The sequence below is a fragment of the Mercenaria mercenaria genome, chromosome 16 (genome assembly GCF_021730395.1).
Source record: "Mercenaria mercenaria strain notata chromosome 16, MADL_Memer_1, whole genome shotgun sequence".
In the NCBI taxonomy this organism is placed as follows: domain Eukaryota; kingdom Metazoa; phylum Mollusca; class Bivalvia; order Venerida; family Veneridae; genus Mercenaria; species Mercenaria mercenaria.
The window spans coordinates 58,644,120-58,664,665 of NC_069376.1; the positions used below are offsets into that span (position 1 = coordinate 58,644,120).

The 20,546-nt window shown below is 35.5% G+C and overlaps 2 protein-coding genes across 10 annotated transcripts in view; one reads left to right on the top strand and one right to left on the bottom strand.

Moving 5' to 3' along the window:
* LOC123541454 (transmembrane and coiled-coil domains protein 2-like) overlaps positions 1-5,059 on the bottom strand; it is a 155,369-nt gene extending 150,310 nt beyond the window's left edge. For 3 of the 9 annotated variants that reach the window (XM_045326956.2, XM_053527188.1, XM_045326958.2), the window contains exon 1: positions 4,955-5,007. In XM_045326956.2, the coding sequence (XP_045182891.2) occupies positions 4,955-4,972 (18 nt within the window). In that variant the 5' untranslated portion in view covers positions 4,973-5,007. Of the gene's footprint in view, positions 1-4,954 lie in introns of all 9 variants that reach the window. The other 6 variants (XM_045326965.2, XM_045326957.2, XM_045326953.2 and 3 more) reach the window with 6 other exon arrangements.
* Positions 5,060-9,070: 4,011 nt separating this feature from the next.
* Positions 9,071-19,283, top strand: LOC123540238 (kelch repeat and BTB domain-containing protein 3-like). The gene is made up of 3 exons (XM_045325088.2): positions 9,071-9,799; positions 14,154-14,459; positions 14,967-19,283. The coding sequence occupies exons 1-3, from the start codon at positions 9,541-9,543 to the stop codon at positions 15,386-15,388; spliced, it is 987 nt and encodes a 328-aa protein (XP_045181023.2). The 5' UTR covers positions 9,071-9,540; the 3' UTR covers positions 15,389-19,283.
* The last annotated feature ends 1,263 nt before the right edge of the window (positions 19,284-20,546 follow it).

A 20,546-nucleotide genomic window follows, 5' to 3' on the forward strand; every position in this document is an offset into this window, starting at 1 on the left:
TTTGTCATGAACTTTGTTGAAAATGGTTATATTCATAGAATTAACTTCATATATATATACAAAACGTTGATTGATATTAAAAAACAACCATGTCAGCAACACTACGAACTTTACACGAGGTCACCGGTTTCTCATGACAGTCAGTGCACATCCACACTTTTAGTGTGTGTGTTCGGGTTTAACGTCTTTTTCGACAATTTTTCAGTCATATAAACGACGGTGTCTACTTGTAGCAGTGAGCACAATGCCCAACTTTATAGTGCTGCCTCACTGGAATATCACGCCGTAGACACGTGGCATGATACCCCACCCAGTCACATTATACTGATACCGGGCTGACCAGTCCTAGCACTATCCTCTTAATGCCGAGCGCCAAGCAAGGAAGCTACTACATGTAGTACCATTTTTTACGCCTTTGGTATGACGCGGCCGGGATCAAACCCACGACCTCCAGCACTCGAAGCTGACGCTCTACCACTAGGCTACCAAGGCGGTATTTAGGTTACCAAATGGGGTTACGGCATAACTTAATGGACTTGACCATCGTAAAATAAAAATAGCATCAGTTAAGAAATGGTACAGTAGCCAGAACTACAGAATAAATTGTAAAAATAATCTTTTCACTAAACATAAGAAAAAGTTAGCGGTGTAGTGGTTTAGCTTTAAGAATAACCACCAAGTATTGATATAATGTGCATACTAAATAGTACAGCTGTCTCCTTATTGGCTTTATTATAATGACTTGCACTCACTTGAAGGCTTAAGCATAAAAATGAAATTAAAAAAATGGCAGTGGCTAGGGGTCGGGTGTCTAGAGGTCCATTTACCGGACCTCTAGACAACCCATACAGGGCAGGCTAGAGGTCTGGTAATCAATATGAATTCCAAGAATTGTATTTACAAAGAGCAGACTATATTTTAAAAACGGAAAATGATTTCAAAGGTTTGTTCTCGTATTTTTCTTGTTGTTTTAAAAACATGTTAAGTCACAGGAAACAGAAGTATTTATAATTCTTTAATCCCGGGGAAAATACGATCGCGAATTCGACAAATAATTAATAGCAGTTTGTACGCCATGATCGGAAGCTTTTCTTGTTTTTCTTGGGACTGATGAATAAAATAAACTTATGTTTTCTTCAATATTTTAATACATGGGTTTTCCTCATGAATTGTTAAATTCGTTTTACTGCTAAGGTAATTAAGTAACGGTGATTACCGGAAATCGCTGTTAAAATTCCATGCATATTCAATAGTTGTGCCTCGAACCCGAGTGAGATTAATTATAAATAAGATATTGCTGTACAAAAAAATAACTGTAATAACGGCAACTTTATGACAACTAATCATAACTTGTACCAGCAATTACTAGGAATACAGTACATAACAGTATATATATATTATCGGACCCCTAGCCACTTCCTAAAAAAATATTACTGTATACCTGTAGGATAACTGTAGGATGATTTTGGGCTCTGTAGTAAAGACTAGGTCCTTTTTAAGCCCCTCTTCTTTCAGACTTTATTTATGATGTTATTACTGCAAGTTCTCAAAGCAGATTTGGTAGTTGTGCTGGTAACAAATAAAGAGTACTTAGTTACAAAAGTTGTCCCATGACAAAAGTTGTCCCTGATAAAAACAAACTGGAAATGGTACAGAGGAGAGCAGCCAGATATGTGTGTAATAGTTACCATTACACTGCATCAGTTTCAGAAATGACTGAAAATCTAAACTGGAAATCACTAGAAGAATGTAGACAAATGGCATGATTAAATATGATGTATAAGCTGGTAAATGGACATGTATACATTGACATCACTGATAAATTATTGTTAAATCAAAGACAGTCGAGAAACAACAACAATTAGTCCTTCCAGATTCCAACCTGTCGGACCAACATTAGGAAAGAGTCCTTCTACCCACACACCATCAGGGAATGGAACACCTTACCCAATAGCACCATTTCAGCACCGAGTCTTGAGGCCTTCAAGCAGGGGTTCCATTTGACCCGGGACCCCGGGTCCGGACCCGGGAGATTTTCAAAAGACGCTCAAAGGACCCGGCAGAATACTTGCCTGTGCGTCCTTCGGGACCCGGGGACATTTTCCTTTGATAATCCTTTCTCGTATCATTAATTTCCTTCAGTAAAACTATTTCCACGATAGACACGTGTATTGAAATTAAACACTCGCGGTCATGCTCTCCTGCCTTTGATCTCTGCTAAATCCCGCCCTTTCTCCTGTAGACATGCCTCGCTGACTTTTTATCAGCAAGTTACGTCACGGCGAGTGCACATAGGTAACAAGAAATCAATGAAGTGTTGAAATTAATTGATAAAGCGAATCCTGTGTACTGTCAAAAAAGGCGCCAATTATTAAATTATCGTAAGCAGCTGATTACCGAGCATGTGAAAAGTGCCCTGCAAGATTTTTTCATGCCAACTTTAAATTAGACCATTGTTTAGTGATCATATCGTAATTTCAACATGAAACTTCACAAATTTTGATGAATTTCGAAAGCAAAAATAAGTTTAGAATGTCCGTTTACGGGTCTAATTACACCCGATGTCATGTGCTTATTTCCAAAATTCCTAAAAAAAACTGACTTTCAATGCAGTTTTTTATGATAAGTAGCATCATTATTTGAGAAACTATCGCTGATTTAGCTTAGTTTGCAAAATAAACTGAGCAAAAACTACTTTCCGATGACATTCTGAAAGTGTAACAGTATTCGGATAGTACATTTTGGATACATTTTTCTAGAGTGTTATAGCACTGTTCTGTTATTAAAAATGAAATGAAATATTGAAGAAAAACCTAATTAAAATAACATGAATTTGATAAATATTAGTTTACAATATGAGAGTATATGACCTGAGACTGGCATTTTTATTATGCTGTAACATGATCTTGGGTTTATTGTTTTCTTAGGTAAAGATCTATGTATTACTGAATAAAAAATATAGTAAATTATATTGACGTGTTGGGACAGGACTCCTGTATTTTGGAAAAGGACCCTTCAAAATTTGGGCCCAAGGGTCCTGGGACTCTTAGGTTTTCGGGTCTAGTGGAACCCCTGTTCAAGGCTCATTCAACAGTGTGAACATCAAACACTGTCTGTTTTTAAATTGACACTGTAAATTTGTAAAGCACAAGCGTTAATCTACATCTACATCTACATCTTTCACCCAACCGTCGATTTCCGACTATCACTGGGCGGCGCTGTCAGAGAAACAGTTGTTAAAGAAATGATATGTTACAATGTTAAAATAATAAAAGCTAAAAAAGACAGTATGCTACAGTTAAAATGGGGCAGAAGCAATAGAATTACATACTGACCACCGCCAGCCTCTCTCTAAAGATACTGAGACTGGGGCTAGATTTAACGTAAGTTGGTAGGGAGTTCCAGAGACGGATGGTCCTTGGGAAGTAGGAGTTAGAAAAGTACTGAGTGTGAGACATGGGGATTAAGTAATTTAGGTTTCTAGTTGGAATAAGATGAGATTGGTCGACTGCAACCGTCTGGGTCCTTATTTTATAAAACATTACTAATGAGTTGTGTAACCTTCTATATTGGAGTGTATTCCATTCTAAAGTTTTCAGCATTTGTGTAAAACTACTGGTGTAACTATAGTCGTACATGACGTACCTAGCAGCTGACCTTTGGACATTTTCGACTTTGTTAGTGAGGGTTTTTTGCCAGGGATGCCAGAGGCTTGAACAGTACTCAAGTTGAGGGCGGACATTGGTGTTATAGGCAGCAATTTTGACCTTTTTATTGTCAGTTTTCACATTCCGTTGTATAAAGCGAAGAGTGGAAGTTGCTTTGGAAGTGATATTGTCAATGTGTTTGGACCAGTTTAGATCTTTGGAAATGGTTATGCCTAGGTATTTAGCTGCCTCACAAGTTTTTAACTCTATGTTGTGAAGTTAGTAGGGGTAGACCACGAGATTTTTCTTTCTAAATATTCTAAGTACTTCACACTTGTCCGGGTTGAACTCCATGGACCATGTCTTCTCCCAGGTTTCTAAGTTAATGAGGTCTTGTTGCAGAGATACACTATCTGAAATGGCGTTGATGGTAAGGTATATTATGGTGTCATCTGCAAACATTCTTGCGTTACATTTGACCGAATCTGGTAAGTCATTGATATATACCAGGAAGAGACATGGCCCAAGAACAGACCCCTGGGGAACTCCAGACAGTACAGGAAGTTCACTGGAAAAATGACCATCAACAGCGACTTTCTGGGATCGGTTGGACAGGAAAGATTTGACCCAATTGGTAATTTGTGGGTTGACACCAAGGCTTTGTAGTTTATAAATTAGTCTTATGTGATCAACCTTGTCAAACGCCTTGGAGAAGTCCATGACAATAAGATCTGTTTGTTGACCCTGTTCAGTGTTATTGTAAAGTTCCTGAGTGAAGTTAATGAGCTGAGTCTCACAACTGTGACCTGATCTAAAGCCGTGCTGGAACTGGCTAAGTAGCTTATGCTTGTCAAAATAGGTCATAAGATTGGAAACAACAATGAAGTGTTGTTTTAATTTTTGGACCTTATCTTTTGCGCACACCCTAAACACAGCAGAATAGTCAACTTATTGACGGAGGCCGTTAACCGGTAGAAGTAGAAGTAGAAATCAAATTATAGAGTCTGGTCTCAAAACTGGTAACAGCATACGCATTTTCAAGATGGTAAAAGTATGTGAACTGTTTACATAGCACTGTGTTTACTCGAATGACAACATATCAAGGAAAATATGATACCGATTTATGAAAACACAGGAAACTTCATAAATCAACAAAAATTCTTGTAACCCCCACCCACCATGTCTGCAGTTAAAAACGTCAAAACGTGGAGATATTCTACGATCGATTTCCCTTACCGTGGAATTTTAAAAGCGACATTATGCCCAAGATAAAAAATGGCATATGAACTATGAATATGTAATGTTACCTCTTTAAATTTGCTCATCCAAATGCAGGAAAATAAATAATTAAATCGTCTAAATTTTCATAAACACTGTCAACTTTCAACCGGAAGCGAAAAGTGATTTCCAAGGGAATGTACTCTGCAAAAGTTACTTTCTAGTCTTTCATGAGTAGCCGCTCTTGGCTTTACCGTTCGTTATTAATTTTGTCCGTAATTCCATCGTTAAATAATCCAGGTCAAATAGCGGCATTATGAACAGCATAAGAATGAAAGAAATGACATTCTTACAAATTTGAACCATGGTTTTCGTTCAGGATATTCATGTGAAACCCAACTTTTGGTAACCACCAACGACTTGCTTAAGCTCAGTGAAGAAGGCTTTCAAACAGATATCATTATTTTAGACTTTTGAAAAGCATCTGACACTGTTCCCCATGAAGAACTACTATTAAAATTAGAAAGTTATGGTATAACATGATCAATTAACACTTGGCTGAGGAACTTCCTAACAAATAGGTTAATGCAAGTGGTAGTAGAAGGTGAGACATCAAACCAAACATCTGTTGACTCCGGTGTTCCAAGTATATTATAAGCACGGTTTATTACCTGAATCTGTGTTTTCCCCACCCCAGCCCCTTATAGTCTAAAGCATATATGCTCCAGAGTCTTCTCATCCCCGGTCTCCAAGATGAGTGAGATACATGTTACCACTGAAGGTGTGGAAAAACTGTTCCATGGCCTATACCCACATAAAGCCTGAGGACCTGACGAATTATCCCCACGCATCCTGAAAGAACTCCACCATGAAATTGCTCCAGTACTTGCCCATATATATAGGTTATCTCTTGAATCTGGCCTTGTACCAAGTGACTGGAAAAAAGCCACTGTAGCCCCCGTATTTAAAAAAGGTCTCAAGTCAAAACCCAGTAACTACCGTCCAGTTTCTTTAACTTGCATTGCTTCTAAACTCTTCGAAACATATTTTTGTTTCCAGTCGTATGACTTATTTTGATAAGCATAAGCTACTTAGCCATTTCCAGCACGGCTTTAGGTCAGGTCACAGTTGTGAGACTCGGCTGACTAATTTCACCCAGGAACTTTACAATAACACTGAACAGGGTCAACAAACAGATGCTGTTGTCATGGACTTTTCCAAGGCGTTTGATAAGGTCGCTCATATTAGGTCAATTTATTGAAGCTACATCGCCTTGGAGTCAACCCACAAATCACCAAATGGGTGAAATCCTTTCTGTCAAACTGATCACAGAAAGTCGCTGTTGGTGGTCATTTTTCCAGTGAACTTCCTGTACTGTCTGGAGTTCCCCAGGGGTTTGTTCTTGGATCTTGTCTTTTTTTTGGATTATATCAATGTCTTACCAGACTCAGTCAAATGTAATGCAAGAATGTTTGCAAATGATACCATGATATACCTTACCATCAACTCCATTTCAGATAGTATATCTCTCCAACAAGATCTCACTAGCTTAGAAACCTAGGAGAAGACATGGATGGAGTTCAATCCTGACAAATGTGAAATCCTTAGAATCTTTAGAAAAATCCTGTAGTTTACCCCTACAAACTTCATAACATAGAGCTAAAACATGTGAGGCAGCTAAATACTTAGGCATAACCATCTCCAAAGATTTAAACTGGTCTAAACACAGTGGCAATATTGCTTCCAAAGCAACTTCCACTCTTCGCTTCATACAACGAAATGTCAAAACTGACAATAAAAAGGTCGAAATTGCTGCCTACAACACCTATTATCCACAAATGGAGTACTGTTCAAGCCTCTGGCATCCATGGCAAAATAAACTCTCACAAGTAAAGTCGAAAATGTTCAAAGATCAGCTGCTAGGTACGTCGTGTACGACTACAGTTACACCAGTAGCGTTAACCAAATGTTGAACACCTTAGAATGGAATACGCTCCAATACAGAAGGTAATTCAACTCATTAGTAATGTTTTACAAAATAAAGGACCAGACAGTTGCAGTCGACCAATCTCATCTTTTCTTACACGGCGATAGATTTTCGTACAATTCATCATGCCGGAATTAGAAATATGAGTAGCAATTTGAATAATGACCATTTTTCGAGATCCCAACTGTCAGTGTGGCAACGGAATAGAAGACACAGAACACTTCTTTTTCAAATGCAACAGATTCAGAAATGAAATGCTTCAAGCTGTTTCGTAACACTCGCACTTCCCATCCACTAAGTTCTGAAAAACTTCTTTTTGGTGCAACTAACTTGAATGACGCAGACAATCAAACTATAGTTAATGAAGTACAAACATATATAAAGAGTCGATTTTAACCATGTTTCCAGAGAAAACGCATTAGAGGTCGAGCGGTCGAGGACGGTCGCTCGTAGTTTTGTTTAGAACAGCAGCACAAAACAATATTTCATTACTCAAACAATTTTTCTTTCTTTTTTGGTCTTATTCCGTCATCGATTTAATCTACATAATGTTGACTGTTTATAATGTTTGCTTAACAATGTTAACTATAGTCCAACTATTTGCTGTTTTTTATGCCAATATATGATTAGTTATTTTGAATGTTATGTATATATGTTGAAATGAAAATACGCAATAAAATATGATTAAACTAAAACCGGTCTACGCTAGCGGTCTAGGAAACTACAACACATTCTAAATGCCAGTCTTTGTTTTATCATCAGAGAGATACTTTTAGTCTTGCAGTAGTTGAACAGCTGCTCATGTACAGTATTTTAATCAAATCACGAGTATACTAGAATGAGACGAGATGTAAATGATGTAATTTATATTGCAATGGTTAGGAGTCTGTATTCACGTGCTGCCGTCTGACTTAGGCCATATAGGGGTGGCCAAATTCAGAGCTATTCAAAACTTAGAATAAATCTAAGTGTCAAATAAACCTTACTTCTGGATCCAGCGTCTAGAGGTTCAGATATTGGAACAAAAAATGCAAGGATGAATATCCAAGCCGTGTTCCAAAAACGCAGCCATCCCAAAGCGCAACACACAGCACGCGGACGTGCACCAGACAAGCACTCACTCGTACATAAACACGTGCACGCACACACATGTAAAGACAAAGCAAACGTACGAGAACAAAACTAACAAATAAAGGAACACTTTGGGGCACCGCTTTGGAGCGATAAGTGGCAAAACCCCCACTGGGGAGCTTAAACCGGTTACGGTGCAAACCTAACCCCACTCTTACCACGACCATGTTCCAAAGTCACATGACAGTGTAAACAAAAAGTACTACCCGCTAGACAACCTTTAACATCTCAACGATTAACAGAGGTATGACATGTATGGACTGTTTAGAGGTCCGGTTAAAAACAAGAGAGGACTTCATCTACTGAATTTTAGGGAAATCTGAAATTCGTGCAGGATACAGTTTTTCGATCGCAGATGCGCACGTGAAAAACGTCACCGATTTGAAATCTCTATGCCTGACAACCTATATTTGGGCCTGGAATTCTTAAGTTCTTAATTACAGACATTTAACACAGTTGAATCGACAGCCATGACCACGAGATCGGGTCAGCCATTTGCGAATTCAGGGGGAAGAGGTATTTGCTTTGGTCAAATTTCTAGAGGGTGGTTTTATATAGTCAACGCTGTCTACAAAGACACCCCTAGGGAGACACAAAAAGTGGTTTTCGTCGGCAGGTGGTTTTTATTCACAGGTTAAAATTCACTGTAAATATTGAGATAGGAAACAAAGCCAGTTATCTATGGCTGTGGTATGCGGTGCTCGGTGCTCGGTGCTTCCGGGAAATCTACCCTTACCTTTTAATTTGTTTAGAATCAGTTGGTCTGTGTTAAGAGGTGGCTTTTAGCACAGGTTTCATTGTACACAATTATACAATATAATAGAAGCACTGGTTTACTTAACAAAGTAGACCCAACTGTACTAGAATGTTTTGTTGTTGTTGTTTTTTCAAGTTGTAGGCCTAGTTAATTTATGATAGGTTGTGCGTCAAGTTGGCTTTCAAAAAACTTTCTTTATGTCCTCTACTGGAATATTCGTATATAGGGTTTATAACAGATGTATTATAATCTATTTTAAAAGAATATTGTCATTTCAAAGATAAAATATTGCCAACTTATTCATAGGCGCAGTATATAAATATGATAAGTGGGCGATATAATACAAATCAAAATAATGAGAATGTGTCGTGTTTAACAGGTTGTATATTCATTTAACATTTTATCAAAAACATTTCAGTTCATATCTATTGGGTCGAATAAGTGTTCAATACTTTAAACCGAATCGGCTGCTTATTTATTGTAGTTTTATTTGTTCGGGTAATTATATGTTGAGGGGATTTATCAGAACTGAAATAGATAAGGACAACCTTAAAAACGGAGATAGATCTATGTACTCAAAGAAAATTTAATAATAAAACTGTAAAGGACATAAATTCAAAAGAAAATTTCAATAGTTGAAGAAATATTGAATTGGGGAAAAAATCAAAGGCTTAAACCGATTTAGAGTGGATTTAGGTCGTGATTTTAGCAGTACGTGCCTTAAGACTTACGCGTTTTATGTAATTCAACTTACAATAGACCGTTTCATCCAAATTAAAAAAAAAACTATCGGAAAATCAATGAAAACAAACATGAAACAAGATTCGAGATTTACGCAGTCCGACGGTATGACATCAAGTATAGTGTTCTATATTGAGAACCGGAAGTTGTTCGCCTCGAAGGAAGTGCTTGCGCTATGCTCACCGGTGTTCCGGAACATGTTCGAGTCGGATTTCCGGGAGCGTTCGGCAGACTCCATACCATTGCCTGGAAAATGTTACAAGGACTTTGCAGAGTTCCTGCTGTGCTTGTACCCTGATACACAGAAGCCTCTGACTGGTAAGCAATGAATACCAAGGGACATGGTTATGTTTCTTTTTTCAAAATCAACAAGTACATTAATTTGTAAGTAATTGTTGCAGATAAAAAAGTAAAAAACATTCAAAGAGATTTGATAATTTATTCGAAACGTTTGATAATTCGAACTGTCCAGTAGTCTGTTGAATATACAGAAAATCTCTCTACTGCATTAGTGATATTATAAGGTAGTAGAAATGTAGCTCTACTTACAAAAATATATTCAAATGTATATAAAACATATTGATTTAAGTAATATAACTGATGACTTTTTATTTTTTAATACAATGCGGCCCTTTTGAGAATGTTCATATAGTAACGTATATTTTGGGGTAAGGTGTCATTTAAAACATGTTTTGACAACAAGACTTCAAAACTGTTTTTCTGTAACAGACACCTTAAGTCTTTTTTTATTACTCCGTATTGTTTCTGTGTATCACCTACCCATCTATCCTTTCTACCCAACCCCAGTCCCGCTAATGCCCTCCATAATACTATCACCCCTGAGATTAAACAAAAATCTTTCTCTTTATTATATTTTATACCAACCATGCCACTCCTTTAAGTATATTTTCCATTCTTCCTAAGTAAACTGCCTTGTGTTACTCCGGTTTATTTCTTAGTATCACATCTTCCCCTCCTCATTCTCCCACCCCGTTCCCAAATAAAAAAAGAGAAGTTTTAACATTTTCAACTTATTTCATTCTCTTTCATGTTCTCTTGTTTGACCTACTTATTTTGTCTTAGTTCCCCCCTGCCCCATTATACACCTTAAAGTATTTGCTTCATTCCTCATTGTCTTACGCTACGCCACTCTTGTCCACACATTCGTCCCTTCTACACCTTCCGTCATGATACCCCTCACGAGGAGCTTTATTCGAACAGAGTAATATATACGGTGAGACAATTTTTAAATGAACCCTGGCGTTCTGGTTGGGCTTGGAATAACTTCATTTTTACATCTAAAGATAAATACAAGCCACTTAAATTATGAGGGAATTTCAGAAATTATTCGCACCCAAAATCACTACAATCAAAACATGAGAAGAATTTGCTCTGTCATCGTCTTCAGAAATTTACAATAATTACTAAATTCTATACATGTGTACGTATATAATAAAACGTGATCCCTTCCCTGATTTTCTCACATTGTTTTGAAATACAAGTCAGTTATTTTTAGGGAGATGTTATTCTGTTATTCTTTCATATCGGTCAAACCATTATTTTTGTTCCAAAAACAATCGATGTTGCCCGAGTATTGTAAACAAAGTCAATTGGACATTTGAAGATCAGCGACAATGGGTATTAATTTAATTTGTAGACAAGATCATGTATTATACAGCTGCATAAAAGGATAGATTCCTTGCCAAATTTTAAGTCATTAATTTATTGTACTGCAAAAGACGTGTTCACTCACTCAAATATTCGTACAGATAAAAAATTGTAAAATTGTTTTCACACAGACCCTGTTTTTGGTCTCATACTAGACCATGGCCACCAGTTTTGTTTTTTTATTTCTTTTTAATTTAACTCACCTGTCACGAATCTCGGTTATCTCAAAGAACTTTTCAAGTCCGTCAAAATACCTTCTCTGTATAATTATATATTTTCACTCCATTTAGACACACTCCGACGTCGGTTTTATCGAAATGACAGTGTACGACGTGTCGAAGTAACCATGACGTCCACATGACGGCATGGCCATGTGTTGCAAACATAAAACTATAAAAAAACAACTATTTAAAATGCTTGTCAAATACTCACTGTATTATATATTTATACGTTATATTTTAAATATACATGTGAGACTAATACAACAAATGTAGTACCAAATTTTACTTTTAACTGTTTTTAAAAATATATTAGAATGTTGTTGTATTTGAAAAGATGAACAGTTACTGTACTGTGAATGAAATGTATTGGTGAAATGTATAGCTAAGCACAGTAAAAAATGTTTACTACTTGTATACAACTTAAAAAAATAACAAACAAATGAATGTTCTATAGGAGATTCAGTTATGAATTTAGCTCTAAAATAGTTAGTTTATATTATTATTTAGTCAAGTTAAATTCATTAGCTGAACATTTTCTACATTTAAATTAAGTATCTGAAATAAATTACATATTTCAGTTCCCATGTATATAAGTATTATAAATTAAAATGTCTCTTCCCTTCCTGCAGTTTCGTTTACATTTTTACACTTAAAAGATTGCATTACAAACATATCAGCTGTCTGTAGAAGGCTGTTTGAAAGCTAGTGGCACCTACGTTAAATGCACTGACCTCCAGATTTTGGCTAAAATGATCTTTCTTTAAAATTGAAGTTTGGTCATATTATATGAACATTAGAATATGAGTTTTTGTTTCTGAACTATCTAAAAAATCAAGACAAAAAAAAAGATACCCGCTTCGGGAATCGAACCCGGGCCGCCGCGGCAATAAAAACTTTTCCGCCTTTGATTTCATTGTATAAATTGGAAAAACAACTAATTGTCACGTGTTTCCATCACATATAGTCTGTCGGTAATTATGTTTCAAAGCATTTGTAAGACATATAACATTAATTTCCTGATACCTAAATTGTTTTTTTTTTCTTTTTTTTTTTTTTTTTTGCTGTCGTACGATCTGGAGGCCAGTGCCTATAAAGACACTACTCGTTTGTTGGAAGAGTCGGAAGCTGGTGTAAAAGAGGTTAACAGTGTTTTTAAGTTAGCTCCGTAGACAAAAGTGCCTTTACTTGAAACAAACAGACTGAGAATTTGAAGTACCAGCAGTAATACCTAAACATAGATGACAGTTTATTTGTTAAAATTATTTTTAAAAAATTCTGCCAAATTTATGAGCTGCAGTGAAAATGAGTCCGTGTCTTTCCGGACGTGATCATTTAGCCCAGTTGTCTGACGTTTTTTTCAAACACACTGAACTTGTATACGTTATACCATACAACGTTGTATAGTCATTTATTTAAATTTTGTTTAAATATTTGTATTGTACAAATGGTTACTGTTTTTTTTTCTTTAAGCGTTATCTATGATTTGCCACAAAATCAACAACCTTCAGCAAAATGAGACGGCCTTCACGTAATACAGTCTTCAATAAAATAAGTCAAATAATTGAAAAATTAGAAAAATACTGCCCTCTATATCGTGAATTAAGATCTTGAATAACATATCAAATTACAGCCGCTCTTTAAAGAGACGTGTACAAGGAAATATCAACAATTAAAAAAAAAACATATACGTTTGTATGCAAATTGTCAAAAACTTATATAAATTAAACTTAGGCTCTACGAGTAAGATACGTCATTCATGTAATTTCTTCTTACGCTTTGTATTTGTTTTTGATATACAAATATACTTCTGCACAATTTACAGAATATTTGGACGTTTGTGTATGAAAATAGTGCCCAAAACTCGCCGACTCCATTGCTGTTTTTCATTTTATATACATTTTCTAGCACATGAAACTGTTTTCAAAGTTACCAAAATTTTGACAAAAATTTTCGATGCGAGCCCCTTTAAAGATATTATGCGATCTCTGTTTTGGTTTACTCTGGAATCAGTCCAGACCTTTAAATTATCAAGTCTGTTTATTAGCCGTCACAATGTAGAATATCTATCAAAATATCTTTATCGAGAGGCACGCCTCAATACTGCTGCCAAGTGTTTCAAAATTAAGAAATGCCTTTTATTAGTAATACAAACATAATAGTGAAATCATTTACTTTTGAAAAAAAAAACACTCGTGGCGTTTGCAAAAGAAGGAGAACATCTTTTTACTGCTTTAAAAACAAAGCCAAAATTGTTATAAAAATAACCATCTTTCAAAGTCCTGAATTGTTAGTCTCTTTTTCAGTTTTCATTGATCTTCTTAACAGTAAGATCGTTTGCTCAGCTGTTTCTTATTGCAAATGAAGCTAAGGTGACGAAATATTGCTATGTCAGAAAGCATTATGTTTTACTTTATAAAAAATCAACCAAATTTTCTTTCTGTAACGTAATTTGAAATCTTTAAAAGGATATAAAATCTAATTATAAACCTTTTGCAGTTAAGCTGCTTGTAAAGCAAATAGAATATCGTTTTAAAAAATACATGATATTATTTGAACCTTGAACATCGTGTCACATAAAACCAGCCATGACTCTTATTATTTTATTCTATAATGTCCATATATAAAACCAAATAAGCAGACTCTTCTGTGACACGTGACATTACGGGACAATAGAATTAGGAATATAGGGACATTTGTGCAGTAATTACGGATAAGTCGCTTCCACAATTATACAAATATCGGTACATCAACATTATTAATACGAGTTGTGTTATTTATTTTAGATGAAACAGTGTTTCCAGTGTTTAGTTTAGCGGATGAATATCAAGTGGACATTTTACAACGGAAGTGTGAGGACTATTTGTTGTCAAAGTGCAAAGACAAAGACACGCCTCTGACCGCTTTGGTCAATATTCTGATATGTGCGGAGCAATATAATCTAAAGAATCTCTTCAACGCATCGTTTGATAAGGTTTCAAAAATACATCCTGACGAGGTAAAATCTGTGCCTGAATATCACAAACTTCATGAAGAAACGAGGTCATCGTTTAAAAAGCTCAGGGAACAAGCTTTAGATGTGAAATTGACAGGTATATACTGGTTTTAAAAATTCTGTCTTTAGACAAATGTAAGTGATTCTTTACTTACTCGCATCAGACGGTAACTTATATGACGGTTAATGCATTCACGTATTGATGAAAATGCGGCAAACCATAATGTTAAATGGTAACGTATTTTCATTCTTTGCATCCGGTAACGTACACGATGTGTTACGGCTTCACATGTAAATAAGAACACTGTTTATATAAATATGTGCTTAAAGTGTAATGTATATTACGATTTATGCATTCTCTTTTTAAGATATAACACTTGTAGCTGTATATTTTATATGCATGCCAGATAATGTAAGTGGTAACGTACTTTATGCATTGTACATGGTAACATGTACAATATAACGTATCATATAATCGCTTCGGCAACGGTTTTAATATCTAAAGACCGTCATTTACGTAGCGATTTATGCATTCTCTTCAGAATGAATATAAATACATTCTATTACTAGCACATTAAACCTAATATACTTTTATTTGTTGCAGACGGTAACGTACACGACGTTTTACGCATTGCTGTAGATTACAGTGAGATGGATCTTATCATCAGGTGCGAGAGTCACATGATTCAGCGATGTAGGAAAACAGAGAAACCCCTTATTCATGGACTTGTAAGCATGCTAAGTGCCGCGGACAAACATAAACTAGCTAAATTAAAAGAGGAAGTGCTCGAATTAGCGATAAAAAGGAAATCTCACGAACTTGAGGCTTCGCCGATATTTAAAACGTTAACACCGGAAACGAGATGTAAGGTCTTGTCAAAGAGGTTGCGGATTTTTGAGGGATTATATTCAAAATTATGCAAGGTGCGGTGCCATTGTTGCAGAAAACATGCAGACTACAACTGTAAAATATGTTTCATTTCAACGACAAAAGAGTGTTTTGATTCTTTAGGGATGTGCTTTTGATGAAAGGATTACACATTTAAAGATATATCATGCCCAAATTTGAGAGTAACTGCACATTTTCTATGTAAACATAAAACAAAAATGTCTGTTTGTATAAACTGTACTGTATGTTAGGTTTGAAATACTACTGTATATCTATATACACTATACTATCAATGTATCAGTAAACACAATATTAATATGTAATATCATAAAAAAAGCTGGAAATGTTTTAACAAATGTGTCACTAGAAAACGTATATATGTAATTGTTTTTGCAGCTGTACAAACATGGGTACCAGGTTATGTATATTTGATGAGGTTTTTTATAGGTTTAAATCACTATCTGATGATATAACATTCTAGTGAAAGATGAGCAAATGACATCTTTAAAGAGATGAAAAACGGTGCACAAAATAATTGCGGTTGCCGACTTAAAAGATTCGTTATGAAACCACCAATCTTTTGAAAAAAATTTTGTTTGATTACATACAGTCCGTGTCTGATAACTTCGGAGTGACTATTTGGACGAGTCCAAGTCAGGAGGGTAATCGATAATTATCATTAATCTAAGTAAATGCTTTTATATTATACCACTAACTGAAACGCTTTCTTTGAAGTAGAAGATCAGTACCGGTCGTAGAGCGTTAGCCTTACATGTTCGATTCTTTTGTATTTCCATTGTCGCGTTGGTTCGAGTCCCACCGTGATTTATACTTTTTTAAATCCTTGCTTTTTATCTATGTTTTAATTTTCAAAGACAATTGAAAATATTCAAAATATTCAAAATGCAGTAATACAGCACTACGGTATACAATAACGAACTGAAATATGAAAAAAAAAAAATGATTATGCTTGAAATAACCTTCAGAATATTTTGTAGTATGCATTAAGCATCATTCTTATACTGAACAATGTTTCTCTTTGCAAAAAATACGTGGACGCCTCGGACATGTTTACTACACCAATACTGGCAATATACCAGAGAGGAATTTAACCTGCACGAAACGAGTGTTTTCGTGACTATGCATTCATAATACGATTACACAGATCTGATGGTTGGTCCCCTTTAAACAGAAATTAATTCAATAATATATACAGGATATTACATGAGTTGAGCCTCGCATTTTATAATTTTATTCAACTCGTTTAATAAATTCAATATGGAAAGTCACAAATCGAGGGCTGAGCGCGAAACTATTGTATCTTGTTCTTTACTTATATACAGTTACAATAGTTTCGCGCTCAGCCCACGAAATGTAATATTCTTTTTATCACATGTTAACCTTTCTTGTCGAAACATCAAAAAAATCGACTTTCTTTTACTATATAAACAAAACAATTTGACCGACGTCGCCTTTACTATAAATGACGTCGACGTCAAAGCTATATTACACTAGTGTATTATCATTTTTATTTAATGGCTTTATTACACTCCCGCGACGTCAAACATGTGATAATTCTATCTAAATAAATAAAAATATATTTCAGGAGAAATGAATGATTATTGTGTTACCCTGAAAGAAAAACCAAAAAAAAAAAAAAAAAAAAATACCCAACAACGTGACTCTCCTCGACTCGAACCTACGGCCCGCAATATTCGATATTTCAAAGACTAATGCTTAACCACTGAGCTACCGGGACTGACAGACGTGTTGCAATAAAATATACCCAATATTATTGTTTATGTAAGCTGCTTTACCTTTTTTGTTAGTTCTATAAGTCCAGAAAACATAAACAAACGTGACGTCACTCCGAAGTTATCATACACGGACTGTATTTTGTGATATTTTCTTTCTCTGTGTATTGGTACTTCTGTTGATATTATATTTTGTAGTTGTCTGTAACTACTAATATTTTCAAAATATCTCTGTTTTTAATTCATTGACAACAGTTCTCTGGAACTTTTCCAAATGTATTCTACAAGATATTGTACTTATTATCTAAAATCTCGTATGAAGTTAGAATATTGTACACATCATAGTTATAGCTACTTTTTACACTTAAGCCCGCCCGCTTAGTTAATAGGGAGAGCGCAGATCTACGGATCTCGGGGTCGTGAATTCGATCCCTGGGCGAGGCGTATGTTCTCCGTGACGATTTGATAAAAAACATTGTGTCCTCCACCTCTGATTCATGTGGAGAAGTTGGCAGTTACTTGCGGAGAACAGGTCTGCCCTGGTACAGAATCCAGGAACACTGGTTAGGTTAACTGCCCGCCGTTACATAACTGATATACTGTTGAAAAACAAACAAACAAACTTTTTACACTTACAAACTACAGTATTAACCAAAGTCTCGTATGAAGTTAAAATATTGTACACATCATACTTATAGGTACTTTTACACTTACAAAAAGGTCGAGTGATTTTACGGTATTATTTAACTTATTCTATATACTGCCTCAATCCAGGCTTAAAGAGTCACAAAAATACTCATACATGTCTTATGAACAAGCGAAATTCATAGGCACAAAAGCAAAATGACTTCTAAATCTTATCATATCTTGGGACTAAATTTATATTTGTTTAGATGTATGACCATATTCAGTGAAAAATCAATATGTATACCCCTGTAAATGTATTATTAAGGTTTCGACGGAGGCCTTGAGAAACAAAAATCAAACAACACCAAATCATAGAAAGAAAGAGTTGTTCGACATGAAAACTGAACAGCATGTAAAACATGTATATTACTTTACGAAACAAGTGTCACTATACTGATATAAACATTGAATTCCGGAAAAGGGCTGCCTAAAGGGGCTCCACTTCCGGACAGTTAAACGCCTTTAAAAACTCACCATTTTCAAAGAACAGTTACACATGTTCGTTTTGATGCATTTGCAATAGCGTGCGAGTGGTGAAATTTCGCATAACAAGGTGGAACACAGTTTTCAGCAATTGTTTATCTTTATTTCTTTACATATGGCATTCATTTTCAAAGGGAGACAACTGTTCCCGATTATTTTAAGTAATCTTTGAGAAAAAGTTGTCTCCCTTTGAAAATGAATGCCATTTGTAAAGAAAAAAAAAGATAAACAATTGCTGAAAACTATGTTCCACCTTGTTACGTGAAATTTCACCACTCGCACTCTATTGCAAATTCATCAAAACAAGCATGTGTAACAGTTCTTTGAAAATGGTGAGTTTTTAAAGGCATTTAACTGTCCGGAAGTGGAGCCCCTTTAGGCAGCCTTTTTCCGGAATTCAATGTTTATATCAGTATACTGACACTTGTTTCGTAAAGTAATATACATGTTTTACATGCTGTTCAATTTTCATGTCAAACAACTCTTTCTTTCTATGATTTGGTGTTGTTTGATTTTTGTTTCTCAAGGCCTCCATCGAAACTTTAACAATATAGATGTATGAAATTTGATAAATATAACATCGGATATCGCCAAAATATTAGGGATGGGGTTGTAGTGGGGGAGGGGGACTATCAATTTAATTTTTCAGTCATCAGATGGGTGTATTATATTTCAGTCATGTGGCTGGTACTTTTTTGTTAGTTCACCGCGGCATGTTACAGCAGACAACCATATCTTTATGTCTTTGATATTTTCTACGCAATGAATGAATGTCCCAACATACGCAGTAATAACATAATAGGTTTTGCATTTAAGGAATTTACATATTTTTCAAGAGACCACTGACATTTTGCACGAATTGTTCATGCATCATGTAACTGTATTTTCTCTCCTCATCATAGAATAATACTATGATGTTCAGCTTGTGACAGAGTTGAGTTGAGTAGCTGATGTTGAAAGCCGAGGCACTGTATTACCAGTTTAAGACTATTTTTTTCTTCCTTTCTAGAGACTTATAAAACATTTATATTTCTTTGGATTACAAGTTGACATGTTTATCACTAAATTATTTTGTAATTTATCATGGAGTAAAATGTCTCTCACAAGATTTCAGTTTGTTTTGCATAGGAAGATGTTTACTTTTGTTTATTAAGTAATTGTGTGATTTCTGCCACTATACTGCGCTAACTGCCCATGATTATGATCATAAAGTCGAAAATATTTGCACAGCAAATGAAGGAGATCCTGGGCCAGCACCAGATTCCTTTAATTTGATGGCAGAGTGTGATACAACTAATAACTGGTTATCGCCAATATCAGGATCCATTTTTGGCAGAAAAATATACGCCACCTTGATGTAAAGTTCCGTCAACACATTATAATGTATATCTTATAAATATTGCTTGATTTCGAATACAGATGACAGATTATTTAGTGCGCTATATCCTACAGTATCCGTCAATGATTTCGAATACAGATGACAGATTATTTAGTGCGCTATACCCTACAGTATCCGTCAAGCTGGCGTAGAGGATGTAAGTGGTTCTACCCAGGTGCTCGCCCGTGATGAAATAATGCCCGGATCGGCACCCATGGTCTTCCTCCTTCATTAAAAGCTGGAAAAGTCGCCATATGCATAAACAATATTACGTCGGAATGAATTTATACAAAAATACCCTATAGTAACATGTGACCCACCACAAGGTGTTTAAATAAACGAAAGACGAAATTTTACATTGGCGTTGGTTAAGCACTTATAGGCTGAACACCACTAAATCCAGCTGTTCTTTATTTCATATAAAATCCACTCACTTCATAACGGTGTTTCGACATTTTCTAGCATATCAGATTTTCAGAGACTTACATTCCCATAAAGAGCTAGATCGCTACTTTAGAAAAACAAAAAGAAAAGGGGGGTGTTAACTTTTATATAAGAAAACTACAGTTCGTTAAATACAACCCGCTGAATTTACTACTTTTTGCTTCTTTCAATTTCTCTTTTCGGGACATTAAATTCTTACGCCGCCATTTTTATCTAGCATGCGATAGGAACATGCCGATTTCATTACAATGCAAAGTGATACATACTGAAACGCGGTAGGGTAAAAGTAAGCACGTTGCTGCCGAGAAAATGCACAAGGAAAGGAAAAAAGATTAGTACTATTTATATTTGGACTACTTGTGACTAGACCTGCGGAGGCTTACATTCTATTTGGTAGTGGTCAGCCTTATATTGGAATTATGGATTTTAGGATGGATAGTTGCTGAATTCACACGTTCTGGCCGGCGGATTTAGTAAACGGGCATTCAGTTTTGAATCAAGTAACACTCTGTAGTGTAAAATTGAATCAGGCAATGCTTTTATTTGGTT